The sequence below is a fragment of the Choloepus didactylus genome, chromosome 18, assembly GCF_015220235.1.
Source record: "Choloepus didactylus isolate mChoDid1 chromosome 18, mChoDid1.pri, whole genome shotgun sequence".
In the NCBI taxonomy this organism is placed as follows: domain Eukaryota; kingdom Metazoa; phylum Chordata; class Mammalia; order Pilosa; family Megalonychidae; genus Choloepus; species Choloepus didactylus.
This window is the reverse complement of record NC_051324.1, coordinates 38,916,590-38,938,367: the sequence shown is the minus strand read 5'-3', so window position 1 is coordinate 38,938,367 and position 21,778 is coordinate 38,916,590. Positions and strand designations below refer to the sequence as shown.

Below are 21,778 nucleotides of genomic sequence, written 5' to 3'. Positions count from 1 at the left end.
AGCCTGGCCCCCGACTCACTCTTTACTTTTTTAAACAGTTGGGTGCTTTGTATGGTTTCCTTCCTTTCTGCTCTGCTTGGCTCGGTGGGACTGGAGAGGAGATTCCAGCTGCCTCCCAACCAGCAGCTCTAGCAGCTCTGGGGAGAACATGGTGATGGCTAAGACTGTCAGCCAGCAGCTTTTTTCTCTCTGTGACCCCCTGGCTAGAAGGTGGAATTAGAGCCATATCCTGTGCAGAGCCCCTAGATGTTGCCAGTAGCTTGGCATTGGGAAAATTAGTATCCAAAGGACAATTATTTAGAGACCAGTAGTGGCGTTTTCCAGGGTCTTTAAGTAGTGTCTGTCCACCGAACAGATCCCTAGCGGGGATGAGCCGGGGGATATCTGTGGACCTAGAGAAAAGGAGCAGGACCTGGGAATGGACGGGAAGAAGAGGAAATACCGTGTAGACTGTTGCACACCATGGTGCTGGATCAGGTTCTGGCAGAGTAGAAAGATGCTCTCAAATCATAAGCTTCCGGGATCAGCTGCTGGGTCCAAGTTGTTGACTGTGGGGCCTGAGGGCCTGCCCACCTCCTGTTCTCAGTGGTCACCTCGTTCCCATGTTTACCCTTCCTGCCTTCATCAAGAGAGGTGGGAGGGAGGAGAAGCCCTGGTAGACGGCCCCTGCCCAGGCCACGTCAGGCCCAAGCCCACATCCAGAGTTGGCTCCCCCATACTTGCTGGGAGCCACCTGTCCCCAGCCCTGAGGTGAGAGTGCCCCTCATGGTTACTCCTGGGATTGCAGAATAGGGGCCACAGTGGTGTCAAATGCTTTCCACGGCTAAAGTAGTTTTCCTGGAGCCGCTATCATCTGGGTGCTGTGTTTCATAGGGTGCCATGCCATGCCCTTTCTGAGGATGTATGAGTTCAGAGACTTGCCCTAAGGCCTTGGGGCTTATCCCAAACAAGGGAAGAGAAGGCTTGTTGCAGTGCCTACTGCGCCTTCCCCTTCTTCTCTGCAGCTCATGCTCCCCAGCGGCATCACTGTGGAGGTAATCGTGGTCAACCAGGTCAACGCCGGGCACCTGTTTGTGCAGCAGCACACACATCCCACCTTCCACGCGCTGCGCAGCCTGGACCAGCAGATGTACCTCTGCTACTCACAGCCTGGAATCCCCACCTTGCCCACCCCAGTGGAAAGTAAGCATTGTCCTGGGGGCCAGGGGGGCGCCCTGGGCTCTGGCCAGGCCACGGGTTGCTGCTTTGGGGGCTGCCTATTTATGCCTTTGATCTTGAGCAGGAGTTAGACTGCTCTGGGCATCTTCCTAGGCACAGCCTCCCCTGAGTTTCTGCCACTGGCATGGCGTCATGCTGGGTGACTTTCCCAGCTACGCTGGTGTTTCTTTTGGCCCGTGGAGCGATGGGATTGGAGTGGAGGCTTGACACTTGGATTCAGATCCCAGCTCTGCCACTTAATGTCTGGTAAATGGGGCGGATACCCACTTGTCCCTGGAATTAGTGTTCGGTGCTGTATGTGTTATGTGTAAAGCACTGGGTGCACATGCTGGTTACCGTTTCCATGGGCTCCCCATGAATATCTCTAAATACAGCAAACCTGTTGAAGTCAAGTTTCTTGCCCTAGTGAGACCTGAGCAGGAGCTGGGATCTGAACCCAGGTCAGACCCCTGAGCCCACCCTTTGTTACTGTGATTTTTGTTGCCATTGTCAGCAGGTATCAAATAGTTAGAACTCTCTCTCCCCCTGTCCCCATCAGGAGATCCTAACTTGGGGACCACTGATGGGCTTCAAGGCATCAGAAAAAACCTTGAAATTAGGTAGCATGTTTTTAGGGATAAGGATTAGGTTTTTATCAGATTCTCTAAAGTTGCCTTGACCCAGCAGCACAGACCAAACCAGAGTCCAAGAGGGCTGACTGCCACAGGGGCTCCCTTTAAGGGTCAGGACACAGGCCCTTGTACCAGCTGTCCTGGACACCTGCTGGGGGTAGAGGGTGGGGCACAGCCTAATCTTTACCCTGTGGTTTCATCTGCCCCCATACCTGCCACCCCAGGGTGGGGGGTGGTGACCCCTGGAGCACTTGCGCTCTGACCTTGTTAGCTGCCCAAGGCATCAGAGCTCTCAGCACCTTCCTGAGACAAAGGCTAGAGAAAGAGGGGCTTAGGCCTAGGAGTCCCCTTCTCCTCAGGCCTGGATCTGGGCCGTCATGGGCCAGAGCAGACCTTAGATGCCGGGCCCTGAGATCTGGCTGCCCTTCTGGGTTCTTGATTCCTTTAGGGACATTTTTTTTTTTCTTAAGAATGTAGGATAGACCCTTGTCCTCATTCCCAGAGTGCTTATTTTACTTGATTAATTCCCAGTTACTCTGTACCCATGATGGGCTTTAGTAAGTGTCAGGGTAAATGGATCCAGTCTGAGTGCCTCTTGTTCTGGAAAGCTCTGGGGGCAGCACACGTTCCTAGGCTGAACTTCCCACACTCGAATTTTCCCCAACTGTCCTGGGCTTTGGGGAGGCTACTGTCGTTCCTGACCTGGCCCAGAAGTGCAGGCCCCTGAGAAGTACCGTGGGAAGGTGGGCAGGGCTGACCGGGCACCCTCGGTGCCCACACGCTCCTCTTCCTGCCCTGCAGTCGCGGTCATCTGTGCCGCCCCCGGCGCGGATGGTGCCTGGTGGCGAGCTCAAGTGGTGGCCTCCTATGAGGAGACCAACGAGGTGGAGATTCGCTATGTGGACTATGGTGGATATAAGCGGGTGAAAGTAGATACGCTCCGGCAAATCAGGTAAGTCGAGGCTCCGAGACAGACAGACAGATGGACACATGCCCTGCGTGCTCTGGAATGTGTGATCTCTGTAGCTGGCTCAGTCACCAAGCCTGGGATGTGGGCTTATCCTTCCCTCCTGCTGCTGCCAACTGTGTTTTAGCCGAGTCTGATATAAACAGATTTGATTCCTGGCCTCAACCAAAATGAACCAGAAAGGCCTGTCTAGGGGAAGAATTCCCCCAGTATCATACGTCAAAAGAGAAGGGGGTTCCTCTTTGGGAATCTGATGCAGGAAGTCCCTCTGGGGTCAGGCACGCAGCAGGGTGGGCGCCTGCAGTCAGGGATCCCCCTCCTCCCTGCCCTGCTTCATCCTGGATCATGGGTGTCTCTGTGCTGAGCAAAAGGGGAAATGGCGGCCTGGAGTGGAGTTGGTCTTCAAGTCCACGTTCTCGCCATTACAGGTCTGACTTTGTAACACTGCCATTCCAGGGAGCAGAAGTCCTTCTGGACAGCGTGATGCCCCTGTCAGGTAACAGGTGGGGCCTCTGGCTTGGGGGAGTGGGGAGCCAGTGAGAGGTCTTCCTCTTCTAGAACAGAGGTTCTCACCTGGACGGTTTCTGCAAACCCAGGTTGCTGGCACAACCCATGTTTCTGATTTAGTAGGTCTGGGGTGTAAGGCATGAGAACTTGCATTTGTAACAAGTTCTCTGATGATGCAGATGCTGCTGGTCCGGGCATCAGCCTTTGAGGACCACTGCTCTAGACTTGACCCATGCTTCCAGCTGAGAGGCTTCCCGCAAAGGCACTTCCCAGAACTTAGCCCAAACCGGAGTCTGGGCAGCACCCGTTGCCGAGGTCAGCAGCCCCGCTCGGCCAGGTCACAGTTCCTTGGGTGCTGGCAGGGACTAACCCTAACCCTCAGCCGGTGCCCAGTGTCTTACACTGTGTAGCAACTGCCACAGAGAAGAGGACTGGCAGCCAGGTCCTGGGCAGGTTACTTTAGTACCATCCCCCAAGGGGGAAATTGAAGCTGTCTTTCAGGGAGGCTGTGAGAATGACATAAGCCGGGAGCTGGTATGTAGAAGATGGTCACCAAGTAGCAGCCGTACATGGCTAGGAATTTTATATTTGTGGGCGTGGTCTGCTCATTCCATGCCCCTCCCTCCCCAGGTTCACCCTTTCTGATCTTGGTCTGGGTTGTCAAGGAGATTACGTGTGTTAGAAACACTTCAGTCTATTTGGAGTCATGGGATAGAAAACTTGGGCAAGGTCTTTGTTTTGTTTTCCTTTATCGCTCTTGCCCAATTTCTGTTTCTCTCTGATGTCTGTCCATCTTAACAATCTGTCCAGGCTCAGCTAAAATGCTCTATCCTTCCATAAGACTTTCCCAGACCTTTGTAAATGCCTGCCTCTCCCATCCTGACCATCTCTTGCCTTGGGTATGTTTGTGTGTTTTTTGTTTTTTTTTTTAATATATTTTTGATCGTGGTAAAACATATATAACACAAAATTTGCCATTTAAACAATGTTTAAGTGTATAATTCATTGGCACTAATTACATTTGCAATGTTGTGCTACCATCACCACTCTCCATTACCAAAACTTTTCCATCACCCCAAACCTCTCTGTACTCCTTAGCAATAATTCCTCATACCTCCCGCCCCCTAGCCCTGGCTTTCCGTCTCTATGGATTTGCCTATTCACGATATTTCACATAAGTGGGATCATACGATATTTGTCCTTTGATGGCTGGCTTGTTTCACTCCCATGACTGGGTGTGTTCTTACATGTGACTTTTATATCCCAACAAAGCAGAAGCAGCCTCAGTGCCCTGCCCCCCACCTGCTGACTGTCCAGGTTGGGCTTGGGGCCAGTTGCTCAGTCAGATTCCTCCCTCACCACGCTGGGAGGTGGTTGGCCTTGGCTGGTCAGCCCTCCCCTCAGTGTTCTCACCTGTAAGGTGGGGATAGCACAGATGCCATTGCACAGTGCACAGCTGATGGGGTGGAGATGCACACGACACGCCCAGCACAGTCAGTATCCCACATGTGGGGGTGACACTGCCAGCACCTCATTAGCTCACGAGGGCATTCTGCGCCCGAGTCTGCCCACGTGGAGTCATGTGGAGGCCTGAGGTCCACACCTGATGTAGGTGGCTGTCCCAAATGAAGAGTGCAAATCCCACTGCAGCCTCTGAGGCATTTTGCTTGGAATACATCTGGAAGTTGTGTAGGTGACGAAAATGCCCTGCCTTGGTGAGAGCCTAAATGCTGCCTTTCCTTCTCCTTTTAAAGATGATGACCACTTTTCACCTGAAGCAGATGCAGCTATGAGCGAGATGACAGAAAATGCGGCACTGCTTGCTCAGGTGGGTGGTTGGTGGCTGGCTGGGGTCCGTCTGAGGAGCCTCCTGCCTGGCTTCTGCAGTGCCTCCCTTGCCTCTGTTAGTTAAGTATCTGGGCTTCTTGGGAACTGATCTCTGAACCTGGGTCAGCCAGCACTCTTTAAGGAGATGACAGCGCATGGTGGGGAAGCTTTAAAACAGGCGCACTTTTCCCCCCACAGGTGACAAGTTACAGTCCAATTGGCCTTCCTCTGATACAGCTGTGGAGTGTGGTTGGTAATGAAGTAAGTTCTGTCATTCTTTCCTCTTCTAATTTGCCAGCCAGGAGTAAGGGATGATTTGAAGCTGGTTCTGACATGGTTTCTTCTTGAGCTAACTAGGAGATGTAACTAATAGACCAGCACCCTCAGGGGTCATTAGGCCACTTCCGGAGACATTTTTGGTTGTCACAGGAGGGTGCTGGGGACATCTAACAAGTAGAGACCAGGGATGCTGCTAAATGTCCTACAATGCACCGGGCAACCCCCCACAACAAAGAGTTATCCAGCCCAAAATGTCAATAGTGCCAGCATGGAGGAACCCGCTGTAGACCTTCCTGACCTTCTGTCCGTTGGGTTGTCCTATCCTTCCATCTGATGGTTAGATTTCTTCAGCATATTGACAAGTCCGTCCTCATGTCAAAGTGGCCAAAGAACATTGAAGTAAATAAACCTGTTGGCCCTGAAAATGTCATGCACCCTCCCATTATTCTCGCACACGTGTTGCCTATGAGGTTGTTCTAGGACTGTAGGAATAAGACCCCATGTAGGGTGGAGAAATTGCCCCCCCCCTGGGGGGGGGAGCTGTGGGCAGAACACTCAAGGGGACTTTCTCTTCCAGGTGGTGCTGATCAACCGGTCTCTGGTGGAACGGGGACTTGCTCAGTGGATAGACAGCTACTACACAAGCCTTTGACCCCAGCCCTCCGACAGCCGCTTGAGTCTTTTGCACTGTTAAAATTGGGCTTGGCACTCGAGGCAAAGACTTTACATCCGAATAACAAACATTGTCTTCCAGAAAGTCTTTTTTTTTTTTTCTTCCCCGTACTGTAATCATATCGAAGAAGTTTTCATCTCGAAGAAAAAGAGGGAACTGTGTGTTCTTTTCACATCCATAGGATGGTATTTAACAAGACAATTAGTTTGTTTAACCTGATTCCAAACTGTAAAAAAAAAAACCTCAACTAGGCTATTCTATTCCCCATCCATTCCATTCCCCACCTTTTTCCTTCCCATCCTCACCAAAAAAATGGTATTTCTGCACTTAGCACACAGGCAAAGAAGGTGTGTTGCTTGCCTGAGAGGGTTTCTTTGACTTCAGAGTCTTCCTTGCACCGTCAGGCAGTGAGGCATGAACTGACCCACTGGTATCAGTGATTTGCACAGCTCACTAAATGAACTTACGGTATTTAACTATTTTTTTTTTTTTTTTTTTTATCAATTTCATCTAGGTCTCTAGGAACACAAACTTTTTAAACGCAGATGTAAATATGAAGCAATCATCACCTCTCTGGCCTCCTCGACCAGTTGTGGGGGTGGGGAGGGAGAACTGTTATCCTACCAAGCCTGGTTGTAATTTGTAACATTTTCTATTTGTGCAAAATTTGTAAATATGTGTTCAAAAATGTAATATTTTGTACAAGATACACTGGAGAAGAAAGGGAACTCAAGATTTTGCCACACCAAGTGTCATCTGAAAGTAGAAGTTAATCCTTCAGAGTACAGCTGCCGATCCCACCTCTTCTTGCTGAGCCCCTGCGGCTTCCTGTAAACCGACAGCATGACTGTATGGCACAGACTGTGGTCAAGGGGTCTTTGGGCTGTACAGATTTGTAAAAAGCAACTCGTTGAATTACCTTGCAGTGGTGTGTTTTTGATTCTTTTTTCTAGACTGGCTTCAGCATTGTGCAGTTTAAAAATAAGTAACTTAAGTAACTTAAACTTATATAAATATTGAATTATATAAGCTATCGCTTTGAGTCCATTTTCTCAGTGGCAAAAAAAGGGTTGGGGGGTGCGGGGGCTGCTGCACCTAAAAGAAACTCATCATTCTTTGAAGGCAGTTTGTCCAGAAATTTCCACTGGGCCTTTTTTTCCTCTCCCTGCCCCATCAGGTGGCAGCCGAGCCTCTCCTGGCTTCCCCATTGAATCTAAATAGCTGAACCTGCTAAAGGTTCCCAGGAGAGACCTAAGTTTTTTAAAGCACTGGTTTCCAGAATTCTTCAGTTGTGTGTGATTAATACACAGTCGTGTATGCTGTTATTTCATCTACTGTAACGATAAAACTGATTTTTTAAATGTATGCATTTAAATGATGAGAGCAGCTATGAAGCCGTGATTGGATGGCCCCTCTCTTAAATGTAGGCTCAGACCCCTGCAGCCCAGCTCCCCAGGCAGCCGCTCCCCCTGCCTCTCCCACAGTGCTCTGCGGCTTTCCCACCCCTCCAGGGTGCTATGGAAGAGCTCAGCAACTCCAGTCTTTAGGGAGCTGAAATATCCAATAGCCCTTGGGGCTGAAGGAATCCTCCCCCAGAGCTGTGGCTGCCCTCCTCCGCTGCCAAGCCCCCCCACCCCTTCCCCATCCCAGGGAGGCTGTGAGCCCCTTCTCCCTGGAGCTTCTCCTGGTCCCATCCAGCAGACCTCTGTCACTCTTCTCACTGCTCTGCCCAACGGCTGTGGTGTCTCAAGCCTGAGCTGGATTGGGTTGAGTCTCACCTACGAGGCTGATAAGTGGTTAAAAGCCTGTTTCCTCATGTAAAATTAGGTAATGGTACCTACTTCTTAAGGCCATTAAATGAGATCATAGAAATGCCACCTGCTTGTATGGAGCTTGGCCCACAGGGCGTGCCCATGCAGTCTTAGCTGCCCTTAGCACTCAGTCCTAGCAGGGCTGGGGTGTGACTTTGGCCAAATCACACTGCTGTACATCTTGGCATCGCTGGAGCCTGAAAGGGTCCCTGGGAGCCGGGCAGAGTGGTCTGGGAGAAAGCTTACAGAAGCCTGCTCTGCAGATTGGCCTGTGTCTCCAGGGAGCCATTGAGAGCCAGAGGGTAAGTCACAGGTAACAACACGATTCTGGTGCAAGGGGAGGGAGGAGAAGCCCAGGCAGCCCAGACGCCACAGAAGGGCTTCCTCCAGGATGGTGACCCGGGGTGGATGACCCGTGTCAGAGCCAGATCCTTGAAGTCCTCAGGTGGGGATAGAGGAGATGAAGAAGACAAGTCACCTTTTAGGGTTCTCTCCTTCAAGGATCGGTCCATTAAACAGGATTTGGTATATGGGAGGAAAAGTGACACGGAGGTTGGTAAAAGGTGACTACATTTTGAACAAATGCTCCGCAGATTGTTGAAAGCCTTTGGTTAACTTTGCGTCCTGAGAAAGTTGGTTTTGACCGTTTTGCCAGTATTTTCATTACTTTTATGGAGGAGTGGATTAATGGAGGTCTCGCTCTACTGTCCTAGAATTTGGTGCACTTTCATGTGTCCTTTGAGTTAGCCGTGGGACATCCTGGGTGCATCTTAAGGGTGAAGCCAGTGCTGGAGAGAGATTTGGGAATGTGTCAGCCTTTTGCTGGGGTAAAGGAGAGAGGTGCATGCTGGGCCTGGGGTCAGAGCTTCCAGTGTTGGTTTCCACCACTTCCCCTCTGGTCCTCGGGGTCTTGTTAGGTACGGGAGGGATGGCTGGTCCTAGGAGGGTGTCACCATGAACACTGGGTTCTGGGGTTGCTGTTACACCTTGCAAAGTCTCGGCTATGTCACTTACAGGCATCAACCTCTATAAAACAAGAACCGATGTCAGTTCTAACCATCACAAGAGGATAAGACAAGATCAGCAGCTGAAGCTAGGGGGTGCTTACTATGTGTCAGACACTGTGCCAGGTGTTTTACAGGTAATACCTAATTCTCCAATAACCCAGAAAGAGAAGGATTCTTTCAAAGATGAGCAAACTGACTGCAGAGATATAAGCCGGTGACTTCATAGAGCAGAGACCCAAAGCCAGGCTGTTGCTTCCCGGGCAGGTGCTCCCAGCCACTGCCCTGCTATAAAACAGTGCGGTTGATCTCGCCTCATCCCGTATCGCTAAGTGCCACAGTGGTTAAATGACCAGACCATAGAAAAGTTTGGGAACTTAGAAAAAATACTAATGGTAGGAGAGATCAATAATTCTGTTTATATGAAAATTTTAAATTAAAAGCCAGGAGAAACCTGTAGCATCCAGTCCAAAGGGTGAATGCTTTTAATTTCTAATGACCTTAAAATGAAAACCATATCTCCATTGGAAAATGTCTAAAGGATATGGACAGAAAAAGATATTTTGCGATGTCTTTCATAGTGTTTAATATCTGGAGTGTTATTTTATACTTGTGTGCCTCTCAAGATGGGCCACGTTTCAAGCATTCAATAACATCATGTGGCTCTTGGCTACCCAGTGTTGGATGGCACAGGTCTACACGCTGATCACCATTTTCAAATCCTAGCAGCTTTGTATATGTTCTTCCTTTTTCAAAAAGTTCTAGCCCCACCCCCCACCCCGGAGCTTTGAACAACAAGCAAGAACTGGCAGAAACATCTTCCTCAGGGCTCCAGAAAAATTAAAGGATTGCAGTAAGAGGGTAAGTGCCAAATTAAGAAAAAGGCCAATTAGAAGCAGGAAATGTGGCGCCCTGGCCGGCCCCTCCCCACCCTCTCCGGCACAGTGGCGGGCACTCCCAGCGTGGATCCCTGGGCCTGGGTCCGGAGTGAGCAGAGTGGCCCTTGGGCGCAAGCTGGGACACGCATGTCTGGCGCGGTCTGTCTGGTGGTGGACTGAGGGACCCGCCCCTCCGGAGCCTGCCCTGCAGGTGGAAGCGATGGGGGAGCAGTCTAGTCAGGCTGCCCAGGGCAAGGGGTTGCTGGCCCCAGAACACCTGGGACCCTTAGGGAAACTATTTCCTAGGGAAGAGGGGACATTTACAACCGTGTTAACGAGGTGATTTCTAGGGTCACACGTGCATGCCCCAGACTGGACAAGCAAGCCAGGAAAGGATGGGGAGGCCCCCATGCTGAACTGGAGCTATTCTCATACAAGTCCCTGTATGGAGACGCCCTGAAGGAGAGCACTTGAGCTGCAAAGACTGGGAACTGGGAAGGTGTTTTCTTTTTTTTTGGTTGGCACCTGGCATTTAGGGAATACTCCATCATATCATTAGCTGGGTGCAAGTTTAAGGAGCAGATGCCTCAGAATCTGAATTCCAATGGTAAGTAAACTACCAGAATATCAAAATGTCCAGGTTTCAACAAAAGATTCCACAACATACAAAGAAACAGAAAGCGATGGCCCAGGCAAAGGAGATTAAAGCACTGGAGACTATCAATAAGGAGGATCAAACCTAGGACATCCCAGACAAAAACTTTTTTAAAATGGCCCTAAATACGCTTAAAGAGCTAAAAGAAAATAGGAACAAAGAACTAAAGAAACTCAGGAAAATTGAACACAAAGAGAATATCAGTAGAGAGATGGAAATTATGAAAAGGAACCAAAGTGACCTGAAGCATCGTTCCTGGTGGGGTGATTAGGCACAGGAGATCCTCACCCCCATAGGGTGGGCAAATGACCCACACAGGCTAGAAAGTGTGGTCCACAACCCCACAGCTGGCAGCATCTCATCTTACTGAATTTGCATCTTCACTTTAATAAGCACTCCCCAACCCCAAACAGGTAATTAGTTTGTACTTCGAAGTTTGAGAAGCAGTGCTCCAGGGTCGTGGTGTTCAACTGCATATTGGAATCACTTTTTAAACTGCTGATGCCTGAGATCCGTACTCAGATTCTGACTGAACTGGTCTGGGGTGCAGCCTGGGCATTGGGATTTTTCTTTGTTAGCTACCTTTGGAGTATAACATATGCACTAAAGTGCATCAAGTGCACACATCTTGAGTGTCCATGCAATGCACTTCTACATGTGTCTACACCGAGGCATCCTTCACCCCGATGAAGATAGAATGATTCCAGGACCCCAAGAATTTCCCTTTCTAGTCACTACCCCCTCCCCAGGTAACCACCGTTCTTTCTTCTCCGTAAGATTAGTTTTGCCAACTCTAGAACTTCATAGTAATGGAATCATCCAGTGAGTCCTCTTGCATCCTGCTGTTTTCACTCACCGTTATGTCTGAGATTCTTTTCTGTTGCTGTATGTTTCCACTGTATGAACATACCACAATTTATCCATTCTTTGGTTGGTGCGCCTTCAGGTTGTTTCGTTCTAGGCTGTAATGGATAAAGCTGCTATAAACATTTTTCTTCGTGTTTTTGGTAGATTTCTGTACTCATTTCTCTGGGGCATACATCAAGGAGGGGGTTTACTGGGCCATAGGGTAGGAATGTGTTTAGCTTCAGTGGTTATTTGGGTTTTGGGATTTTTAAAACTCCCCAGGTGATTCTGATGTGTTGCTGGGGCTGAGAATCCCTGCTCCAGAGAGACAGCCCTAAACTCTTGCTGCTAAGCTACCTCCACCTGAGTGACCCCTCCGAAGCCAGCTGTTGAGCTCTTCCAACTGCTGTTCTATGAATTTCCCATTAGCCGTCCAAGTAAGCCCTATCTAATTCAGACACAGAGTTTCCAGTCCAACTCCTACCTTACCCCTGATCCAATTCAGTTTTTAAACCTCTTCTCCATCATCTCTGCCTACTGGATTCCAGTCTCAGGTTGGATTCCCCACTGCCAGAGCCCTCAAGACCTGCAGCAGCCTAGCTCAGACTTGGGACAATTCTTCCTTCTGTGCCCGCTGGGCCGTACTGAACACGGTCATCTGAATGTGTGGACATTTGTCAGCCATGTGCTTGCTCCCGAGGGAGGACTGTCATAGGGGGTGATGCACAACATCCTCTAACATGGGGCCGACAGGAGATTGGAACGGCATAAAGCACGTAAAGCACTTAGACCAGGACTGGAACATGGAAAGCACACAATCAGTGATGCCTAAATGCAGATATAGAACATATCCATTGTCAAACAGTTTTAGGGACTGTGTTGCATCACTATCAAATAGGGGGTAGCCACTGGCACATGAGGCTACTGAGCCCTTGATATATGTGTCCAAATTGAGATGTATAAAATACAGTTTATGAGAAAAGGAATGATTACATGTTGGCATAATATTTTGAATGTACTGGGATAAATATAATTAATATTCCTCTTCTCACTTTTCAAAATGTGGCTGGTGGACATATTAAAATCACACATGTGGCTCATATTGTTTCCTGTGGACAGCGCTGGGTAGAAGAGTGTCATTGTAGGAGGGCACACCCTTCCGGACAGTGTTCTCAAATTATGGGGCTCGGGATGTTTGGGTTGGAATTTACCTGGGGTGCTTGTTTAAAATGCAAATTCCTGGGCTCCACCCGAGGCCAGGCCAATTAGAAGCTCTTAATTATAAGAGTGGGGCTGGGAATCAGAGTTTCCAACAAGCCCCCAGTTAAACTCATGCGCTCTTAAATCAGAGAACCACTGCTCCTAGAATTTGGGGAATTTGATTTTCCTTTGCCTCTCTTGCTTCAGATTGTGAAAAGGATGCAACCCTTATTTCCTACCGTGACTTGGCTCCAGGAAGCATTCAGGATGAAGTTTTAGGCTAAATTCGGGTTTAATAACTTCGTAACCTGGATGGCTTTTTTTGCTGTTTGTCAGTGTGTTAGCGTCATCATGCCTTAGGTTAGGAGCATCTGGAAGACAAAGATCAAGGGCTCTTGGCACTGCTTGGAGTTTCGAACCATCTGCCTCTCTGTTCTGCCTTTGCATGACTTTGGGCAGTTCACAGTCTGCAACAATCATATTTCCTAGTTGTTCAAAGGATAGAAAGAGATCACTTAACTTCAATAAAAAGCTTACCTAAAAAAACTAGAAGTAACAAAGGTGAATGCGGCCCATGCAAGCTGTGAATTCTTGCTGTGTGAGGAAGAGTAATTTTCATGAATGGTTGCTCATTTGCCCAGAGCAGATTGCTGCCATTGCAGTTTTAGGCCACTAGATGGCGCCACAGCACAAGCTACTGGAAGTGACACTCCGACCCGCTCCATCCCACAGTGGTTCTCCAAGTGTGGTCTTATTATTAGTACTTATAAGAAATGTAAATTCTCAGGCCCTACCCCAGACCTATTGAATCAGAATTGTTTTAACAAATTGTTCAGGGATTCTGTTGCATGCTGAGTTTGAGAATGACTAGATTCTACCTTGAATCTGCCTTGGGTAGTTGGGAAAGTTGTGTAGGAAGCCATGGGGTAGAGAGCTTGCTGGACAAGACGGGGGGTGGGGTGGGTGGGGAAGACCGGGTGAGCATAAAGATGAAAGGCACTGTGCAGGACCAACTCCACAGGGCTGTTGAAATCAGCAGTTAAGGAAAAGAGACTAGGTGGCAGGTTTTCATTTTCCTTTTTAGGTAGAGCATCTCAAATGGTATCAGCCAGATGGAGGGAATGGGGGTTTAAAGGTGAAAGGCCCTGGACAGGCAGCAGAAGCACAAAGCCTGGCCAAGTTCTGCCCGGAGCCGGCATATGTCTCACCCTAGATTCCTGGCCATGGCTATTTACCTCTGCCCATTCTGAAATTGCACCAAATGACCATTGCTAATGAAGTAAAATCTTGCAACCTTTCCAAGATGGCTAGGTGGAAAAATCACTAGTGAATTAAAACCTTTCTATCTTTTCAATCCTATCTGTATCCTAAGGGGAGGTCAGTGCCAGAATGAATTCATGTTATTTTCTTCGACACTGACAAAAATGCCTTTTGCAGTTGGTTACTGATGCTTCAAAGGGGCAATGTATCATGCGAATAATTGTTTTCATCTATGACGTATACAGTTTAGTTTGATTTATTTATTTATTTATTTTTCACTTTTATTGAGATTGTTCAGATACCATACAATTATCCAAAGATCCAAAGTGTACAATCACTTGCCCCTGAGTACCCTCATACAGCTGTGCATCCATCACACTTAATTTTTGTTCAATTTTTAGAAACTTTTCATTACTCCAGACAAGAAATAAAGTGAAAGATGAAAAAAGAAAAAAAGAAAAGGAAACTCTAATCCTCCCCTATCCCTAACCAACCCCCCTCAATTGTTGACTCGTAGTATTGGTATAGTACATTTGTTACTGTTTATGAAAAAATGTTGAAATACTACTAACTGTAGTATATAGTTTGTAATAGGTATATAGTTCTTCCCTATATGCCCCTCTATTATTAACTTCTAATTGTATTGTCATACATTTGTTCTGGTTCATGGAAGCAATTTCTAGTATTTGTACAGTTGATCATGAACATTGCCCAACATAGGATTCAGTTTTATACATTTCCATCTTTTGACCTCTAACTTTCCTTCTGGTGACATATATGACTCTGAGCTTCCCCTTTCCACCTCATTCACACACCATTCGGCACTGTTAGTTATTCTCACATCTTGCTACCAACACCCCTGTTCATTTCCAAACATTTAAGTTCATCCTAACTGAACATTCTGCTCATACTAAGCAACCACTCCCCATTCTTAAGCCTCGTCCTATATCTTGGTACCTTATATTTCATGTCTATGAGTTTACATATTATAATTAGTTCCTATCAGTGAGACCCTGCAATAATTGTCCTTATGTGTCTGGCTTATTTCACTCAGTATATTGCCCTCGAGGTTTTGTCATCAACCCATTTTTTTTTAATATGGTTTTGTTCACTCACCATACATTCCATCCCAAGTAAATAATTGATGGTTCTCTGCATGGTCATACATTTATGTGTTCACCACCTTCACCACTATCTATATAAGGGCATCTACATTTCTTCCACAAGGCAGGAGGGAGAGTCAAAGAAGGTAGAGAGGATTGTTGTGCTACCATCTCCCAAAATTGTGTTCCAAACCATGCACTCCTGTCTTCTATTACCCTGTAGTGCTCCCTTTAGTATTTCCTGTAGGGCAGGTGTCTTGTTTACAAAGTCTCTCATTGTCTGTTTGTCAGAAAATATTTTGAGCTCTCCCTCATATTTGAAGGACAGCTTTGCTGGATATAGGATTCTTGGTTGGCGGTTTTTCTCTTTCAGTATCTTAAATATATCATACCACTTCCTTCTTGCCTCCATGGTTTCTGCTGAGAGATCCGCACATAGTCTTATTAAGCTTCCTTTGTATGTAATGGATCGCTTTTCTCTTGCTGCTTTCAGGATTCTCTCTTTGTCTTTGACATTTGATAATCTGATTATTAAGTGTCTTGGCATAGGCCTATTCATATCTCTTGTTTGGAGTACGCTGCGCTTCTTGGATCTGTGATTTTATGTCTTTCATAAGAGATGGGAAATTTTCATTGATTATTTCCTCTATTATTGCTTCTGCCCCCTTTCCCTTCTCTTCTCCTTCTGGGACACCAATGATACATACATTATTGTACTTTGTTTCATCCTTGAGTTCCCAGAGATGTTGCTCATATTTTTTCATTCTTTTCTCCATCTGCTCCTTTGTGTGTAGGCTTTCAGGTGTTTTGTTCTCCAGTTCTGAGTGTTTTCTTTGGCCTCTTGAGATCTGCTGTTGTATGTTTCCATTGTGTCTTTCATCTCTTGTGTTGTGCCTTTCATTTCCATAGATTCTACTAGTTGTTTTTTTGAACTTTTGATTTCTGCCATATATATGCCCAGTGTTTCCTTTACAGCCTCTATCTCTTTTGCAATATCTTCTCTAAACTTTTTCAGTTGATTTAGCATTAGTTGTTTAGATTCCTGTATCTCAGTTGAAGTGTACGTTTGTTCCTTTGACTGGGCCATAACTTTGTTTTTCTTAGTGTAGGTTGTAATTTTCCGTTGTCTAGGCATGGTTTCCTTGGTTATCCAAATCAGGTTTTCCCAGACCAGAACAGGCTCAGGTCCCAGAGAGAAGAAATATTCAGTATGTGGTTTCCTGCATGTGTGTCTTAGAAAATTGCTCCACCCTTTGATGCCTCGGGTCACTGTGCTTTTCTGCCCAGCAGGTGACGCCTGTTACCTATAATTCTTGACTGGTGTGAGGAGGTATGGCCGTGTTCCCCCAGGCTCTGGGGTCTGGTTCTGAATGGAAAGGGCCCCACCCCTTTCCTCCTAGAGAAGACAGACCCCCCAGGTGGAGGTCATTAGCATTTCAATGGTCTCTCTCTCTGCTTGTGCTGTCTCTACCCTTCCCGGAGTCACACCCCTGGAAACTGAAAATGACTGGGGCTTTCTCCACTGAGCCGAAAAAAAAACAGATAGTCCCCTTCAGACCCAGTCCAAGGTGACCCTCTGGCTCTCCAAGGTCAGTCGTCACCCAAAGCCTCCGTCTGTGTTTTGGGGATGCGTACCTGTAGTGAGCAGTTCACACTCGCTACTTAAAAACCCCAGTTGGAGCTCAGCTGAGCTATATTCACTTGCTGGGAGAGAGCTTCTCTCTGGCACCACGAGGCTTTGCAGCTTGGGCTATGGGGGAGGGGGTATCACGACTTGGATCCGCAGGTTTTACTTACAGATTTTATGCTGTGTTCTCGGGCATTCCTCCCAATTCAGGTTGGTGTATGACGAGTGGATGGTCTCTTTTGTCCCCCCGCAGTTACTCTGGATTATTTACTAGTGGTTTCTGGTTTTTTGTAGTTGTTCCAGGGGGACTACTTAGCTTCCACTCCTCTCTATGCCGCCATCTTGCCCCGCCTCCTAGTTTGATTTATTTTTGATGTCAGAAACAAAATGGAAAGTTAGTGCTTTAAAAATAAGCGTGGCTGGCTGAATAAATAAATAATATGCTCTTGGCCAGAGCCTGCCAGTGCCTCCTTAATTGCCCATTGATTCTTTAATTCTCTGTAAATTAAGGAAACCGGGTTTTAGAAGGTATAGTCCTTCCTTGGGCTTTGACCTAACATTTAAAGGCAGGAGGCAAAGCTGCTGGTAGAGGAAAGCCCTTGGTGGTTTCTTCTGGAGCATGGAGATACCAACCCCTTGTTTTTTGAGCCATGAATATTTATGGCATGCCCCACAGGCCTGAGAACATACAGAACACAGTACGACTCAGAAAGCGACAGGGACACCATGCGTGCCTCCTGTCGCTCCCTGGGAAGTCTGGAGGAGACCTGGTGCAGTTCTCCCTCGGGAACATGCTGGTACCTTGCATTTAGATCCTTCTCGAAGGGGAGCCTGAGTAGAATGGGACACACATCCTGGGAGGGGTGGGCCTCCTCCATTTCCTAGAAGGTTTCTTTCGTCCCCATTTCTGGGCTGTATCAGAGGCACCAGCTATTCTCACCATCCTCGGGAGAGACCCCTGACCCAGCCCAAGCCTCCAGAGCCTCTCAGCTCACCACCATCCCTGGCTTTAGACTCGGGGAAGTTCCTAATCGCTGAAAGTCTGTGTGTTCTCTCCTCAGGCTGTTCCCTCTGCCCATTTTCCCCTCTTCTTCCTCGAAAACACTTCTCCTCTCTAAGACTGCTCTGGGATCCCCCCTCCAGAACATATGAAGCCTCACCTCCAACCCCCCACGAGTCTGGGGTCATAACCCCCCATTGTTCCCAGAGTACCCCATGTGTGTTTCTGCCATGACATCAACCCCCACTGAGAGCAGGGCCTGGGCCTTTTATTTCTGTAACTCCAGCTTATAAAACAGGATCTAGAACATCGTAGGCCCTCCAGATATTTGATTGAATGAATAAATGATTGAGAGTATTTGTCCCCAAGGAGATACTACAGATGTTACTCGGTTAACAGGAAGAAATGCCTGAAAGGAAATTTCATGACTATTTCCATTTTTGGTTGTGTTCCGGCATCTCACGCCTCTTTATCAGGAAGTCCTTCCTTATAGCCCCTCTAAACCTCCCACTCTGTGTTCAGGTGGAGTGTGTGGAGGTTAAATAGGAAAATGAGCGTAGAACACTCAGCAGGCAGTGCATGCCGGTGGTGGAGCCTGCTTTCTAACTCGCGAAGGCAGGGAGCCATTCTTAGGCCCTGGTGGATCCAAGGTTGGTCTGGAAGGACGGGTGTGGGGTTATCTGACAAAAGGCTGCATCCTACTGGGCTTCAGACCCTTGAACACGATGTCTCTGACCACAAGTTTGTGCCCCTAGGGCTGAAACCTTCTGACTTGGGAAGGCAAATCTACATATGTGAGCAGTTCTGGGGTGGCATGCCTGTTACGAGCTGTGTGTTCTCTGGGAAGTTACTTAACCTCTCTGGGCCCCAGTTTCCTCATCTGTAAACTAGGGTGCTTGTAGAAATTAAATGTGGAGTTCCTGGCATCCAGGGTGCATTTGATAAATATTTTATTATTTATGCCCTTCAGCTGCTGTATGGAACAGGAGTGAGGACATTGAGATCTGCTGAAACTCTTGTCTGTAGAAAGTTCTTAAAACGGGCAATCGTTGTCTGCCTCTAGGGGTTCTTCCAGGGTGGGGCTACCATCTCTCTCCTCCACTTGCCTAGTTTCCCCACCCCCTGGAACCACCGTGGGATGTAATTATGGCTCCAGGGTGGCACCACCATCCAAACACCCGCTGTTCAGGCCCCTGCTCCCAGATGCCCTTTTCCTTCCGAGATGGGGCTGGGGGGCAAGGCTGGGTCCCCTCATCCAGGCACAGCGTCTCCAGCTGGCCGCCCTCAGGACCTGCCATCCCTCCCTGGACCCCCTCTCTCCTCTGATTCCCCTTCCCATCAGCATCTTCATGAGATTAGGTTCTTGCCCGTCTACTTATCAAATCCGCACTGCACCTGCCTGCCTCACCTGCCTGCCTCACCTGCGTCAGCTTCCCTGCTCCGGGGGCCTGGGCCACTCCTCTCTCTCCAGTGTTTATGATTCCTTCCCCAGCTCCCTTTTTCATTCTTTGTTCTTCTCCCTGAATGTTCAAGTTAATTTCCACTGACTGCTTTTTCAGCCTTTGTACTGCCAGGCTTGCTACTTACTCAGGAAACGCAGCCCTCTGAGAGAAAAGAGCAGGGATGGCAGAGCCACAGTTTGAGACAGGAAGGAAAGACACTTTGGAGAGGGGGTAGACAGGAATTCTGCGGCCCCAGGGAATGGGGGCGTGGGGAGGGGGGGTGGGAGCCCAGCAGGGGTGGCCGGCCAGTTCTCAGGCCTCTGCTCTTGGGGCTAGTGTCTTGGTGTAGTTCCTTCCCATGTAAGCACGTGTGTGTTTGCACAGGGATACACGTGGGTGTGGAGTGACACAAATCTGTCCGTGGAGAAGGCAGGAAAAAATAGCTATTCACGGCCACAACTCACTCTGGTGGCTTTTTGAGCATTTGAGGAGTTTGGGAGGAGGCTCTGGGCAAGCAGAATTGCCTTGCTAAGAAGAGAGAAGAACTGGGCTCCAGAAGGCGATCCAACAGGGAGAGGAGGGGTAGGGAAGGGAAGGAGCCGGGAAGGGAGTGAGGGCTGGGTTGGTGCAGCCCGAAGAGTGTCACGCAATTTTAGATCGTCTGCTGTGACTCCTAATCTTCCTGGAAAATTTGGTTCTTGGGCATCAGCCTTGGATTTGAGGTTGCTTTGGTGGAGAGTGTCTTACTTTTGGACTAATGCCCGTGTGGAAATAAAGCCAGAGTCAGGAGATGGCACAGCCAGATTAGGGAGGTGCTGGAAGTCTAGGACTTGAGCATGTGGGAATTTGGAGAAATTTGGGGGACAGCTTTGGACTATGGAATGAGGGGCAGAGTCAATCTTATCTACCTTATTCACTAGAAGACCCCAAGTGACATTTGGGATTCTCTCTATAAACATACACCCACACTGACATAGTATATACATAATATAGAAAATGTGTAAATGTAAAATTATATACAATATGCAATATGTGTAATTTATAAATGTATAACATTATGAGAAAAATATAAAATACATAAACAAAATATATAATACATACAGTATATAATCATGTATACAATTATATATATAAAATATAGAATATGTAAACATGTTTTAATATATGTAAATTATATATATAATATAAAATATCTTGAGATGCAAAATAAAGTCACATCTTTTTTTCCCATTCTGACAGTCTAACTTGTTTTGCATTTAAACTTTTTCATCTTTGTTGATGTATAATTGGCATACAATAAGCTGCATGTACTTTAGAGTATACAACTTGATACGTTTGACATATAAATATACCCATGAACTCATTACCACAATCAAGATAGTGAATTTATCCATCAGCCCCAATAGCTTCTTCAAATCCCTTTATAATCCCTCCTGCCCCTCCCCAACTCCCTCCCACTCCTAACTCCCCACCCCACCCCCAGGCAACCACTATAGATTAATTTGGATTTTCTAGGATTTAATAGAAATGCAATCATACAATGTGTACTCTTTTCTGCTGGCTTCTTTCACTCGTATAATAGTTTGAGACTCATCCATGTTGTTGCATGTAACAATAGTTCTTCCCTTTTTAATGCTGAATTCTATTGTATAGATTTACTTCCCTTTGTTTATCCAGTCACCTGGGGAAGGACATTTGGTTTTACCATTCAAATTAAATAGTAAACATCTCCAAACCACTGTGCCATGAATTTCAAGCACTTCCTCTCTCTCTCTGGGTTTCTCCCTGTTTCTCATGAGTCCCAGGAGCCCAGGTTAACTTTTCCAGCGAGGGATGCCTGCGCAGTCTGCCTGTCCAGCTCCCTCTGTTTGTCCTGTCTGCACAGGCAGTGTAGGGTATCAAACCATGTCCCCCCATAAACGTCACGTTCAGGCCCTGAGGGTGTGAACCCATTTGTATCCAGGACCTTTGAAAACGTTTTTAGTTAAGGCACCCAACCGAATGAAGGTGGGCCTTAACCCAATTTGGCTGAGGTCCTTTTAAACAAAAGAAATCGGACACGGAAGAGAGAAAGGCACTGGGAGGAGCCAGGAGCTGGAAGTCAACGGAACCAGAAGAGAAAGGAGACGACGTCACCAGGTGATGGGAAAGCTAAGGAACCCAAGGACGGAGGCCAGCCAGAACGCGACCAACCTTGGGAGGAAGGAAGTCTCCTAACTGTGAAACCGTGAGCCAGCTGATTCCTGTTGTTCGGCTTATCCATTGCCCGTATCTGTCTGAGCAGCCTGGAAACTGAGGCAGGCCTCTGAGCATTAGAAGCAGCTCGGAACACACACCCCTTGGCGGTGGCTCTGGCTCCTTAGGGGGCTGGGATGGACAGGTCCTGGGAGCCACCGAGCGCCATGCCCGGGAGAGCCTTTCTCTGCTCGTTTGCCCCAAGCGCAGACACGGTTGTGCCCCTCGACGCTGTCAGGGCAGATCCAGGGCTCCCCAGGGTGCTCACACCCACAGGCGGGCACACTCAGGGAAGGCTCACACCATGTAGTTGACTCATCTTTCTTGTTTATCATTATTTCCTCCACTGCTCCGTGGAGGCAGTCATTTGTCGGCTTTATCATTGTATTCCCAGCTCCTAGAGAGCCTGGGGCTAAGCACACAGTAGGTGATTAAATGTTTGTCAAGCAAAATAATGAATGAATGAAAGATCCCTTAGTTCATTCCGCAGGAGGAGCGCCTCCAGTCCCTCCAGGATGACTAGCCAAAGGCAGTTCAATTTTAACAAAGATTGGTCATTTCCGTATTGGGGGCTGAGTGGATTTAATTCCACTTAGCGAGTCTGGTAGAACCTGGCCTGGTCAAGGCTGTGAGTC

General features: G+C 47.8%; 1 protein-coding gene and 1 long non-coding RNA gene across 5 annotated transcripts in view; one reads left to right on the top strand and one right to left on the bottom strand.

The window, feature by feature from the left end:
* The window catches only part of AKAP1 (A-kinase anchoring protein 1), a 33,403-nt gene extending 26,396 nt beyond the window's left edge, over window positions 1-7,007 (top strand). For both annotated transcript variants that reach the window (XM_037810391.1, XM_037810392.1), the window contains 6 exons: window positions 1,005-1,182; window positions 2,631-2,781; window positions 3,225-3,292; window positions 5,058-5,131; window positions 5,329-5,391; window positions 5,987-7,007. In XM_037810391.1, coding sequence (XP_037666319.1) covers window positions 1,005-1,182; window positions 2,631-2,781; window positions 3,225-3,292; window positions 5,058-5,131; window positions 5,329-5,391; window positions 5,987-6,061 — 609 coding nt within the window. In that variant the 3' untranslated portion in view covers window positions 6,062-7,007. The remainder of the gene's footprint in view (window positions 1-1,004; window positions 1,183-2,630; window positions 2,782-3,224; window positions 3,293-5,057; window positions 5,132-5,328; window positions 5,392-5,986) is intronic.
* A 746-nt stretch (window positions 7,008-7,753) lies between these two features.
* Window positions 7,754-21,778, bottom strand: part of LOC119514563 — a 118,940-nt gene continuing 104,915 nt past the window's right edge. For 2 of the 3 annotated variants that reach the window (XR_005212854.1, XR_005212853.1), the window contains exons 3-5: window positions 12,716-12,847; window positions 11,287-11,392; window positions 7,754-8,919 (exon numbers count right to left, since the gene is read on the bottom strand). This is a non-coding gene — a long non-coding RNA (uncharacterized LOC119514563). The remainder of the gene's footprint in view (window positions 8,920-11,286; window positions 11,393-12,715; window positions 12,848-21,778) is intronic. The other variant, XR_005212855.1, reaches the window with a different exon arrangement.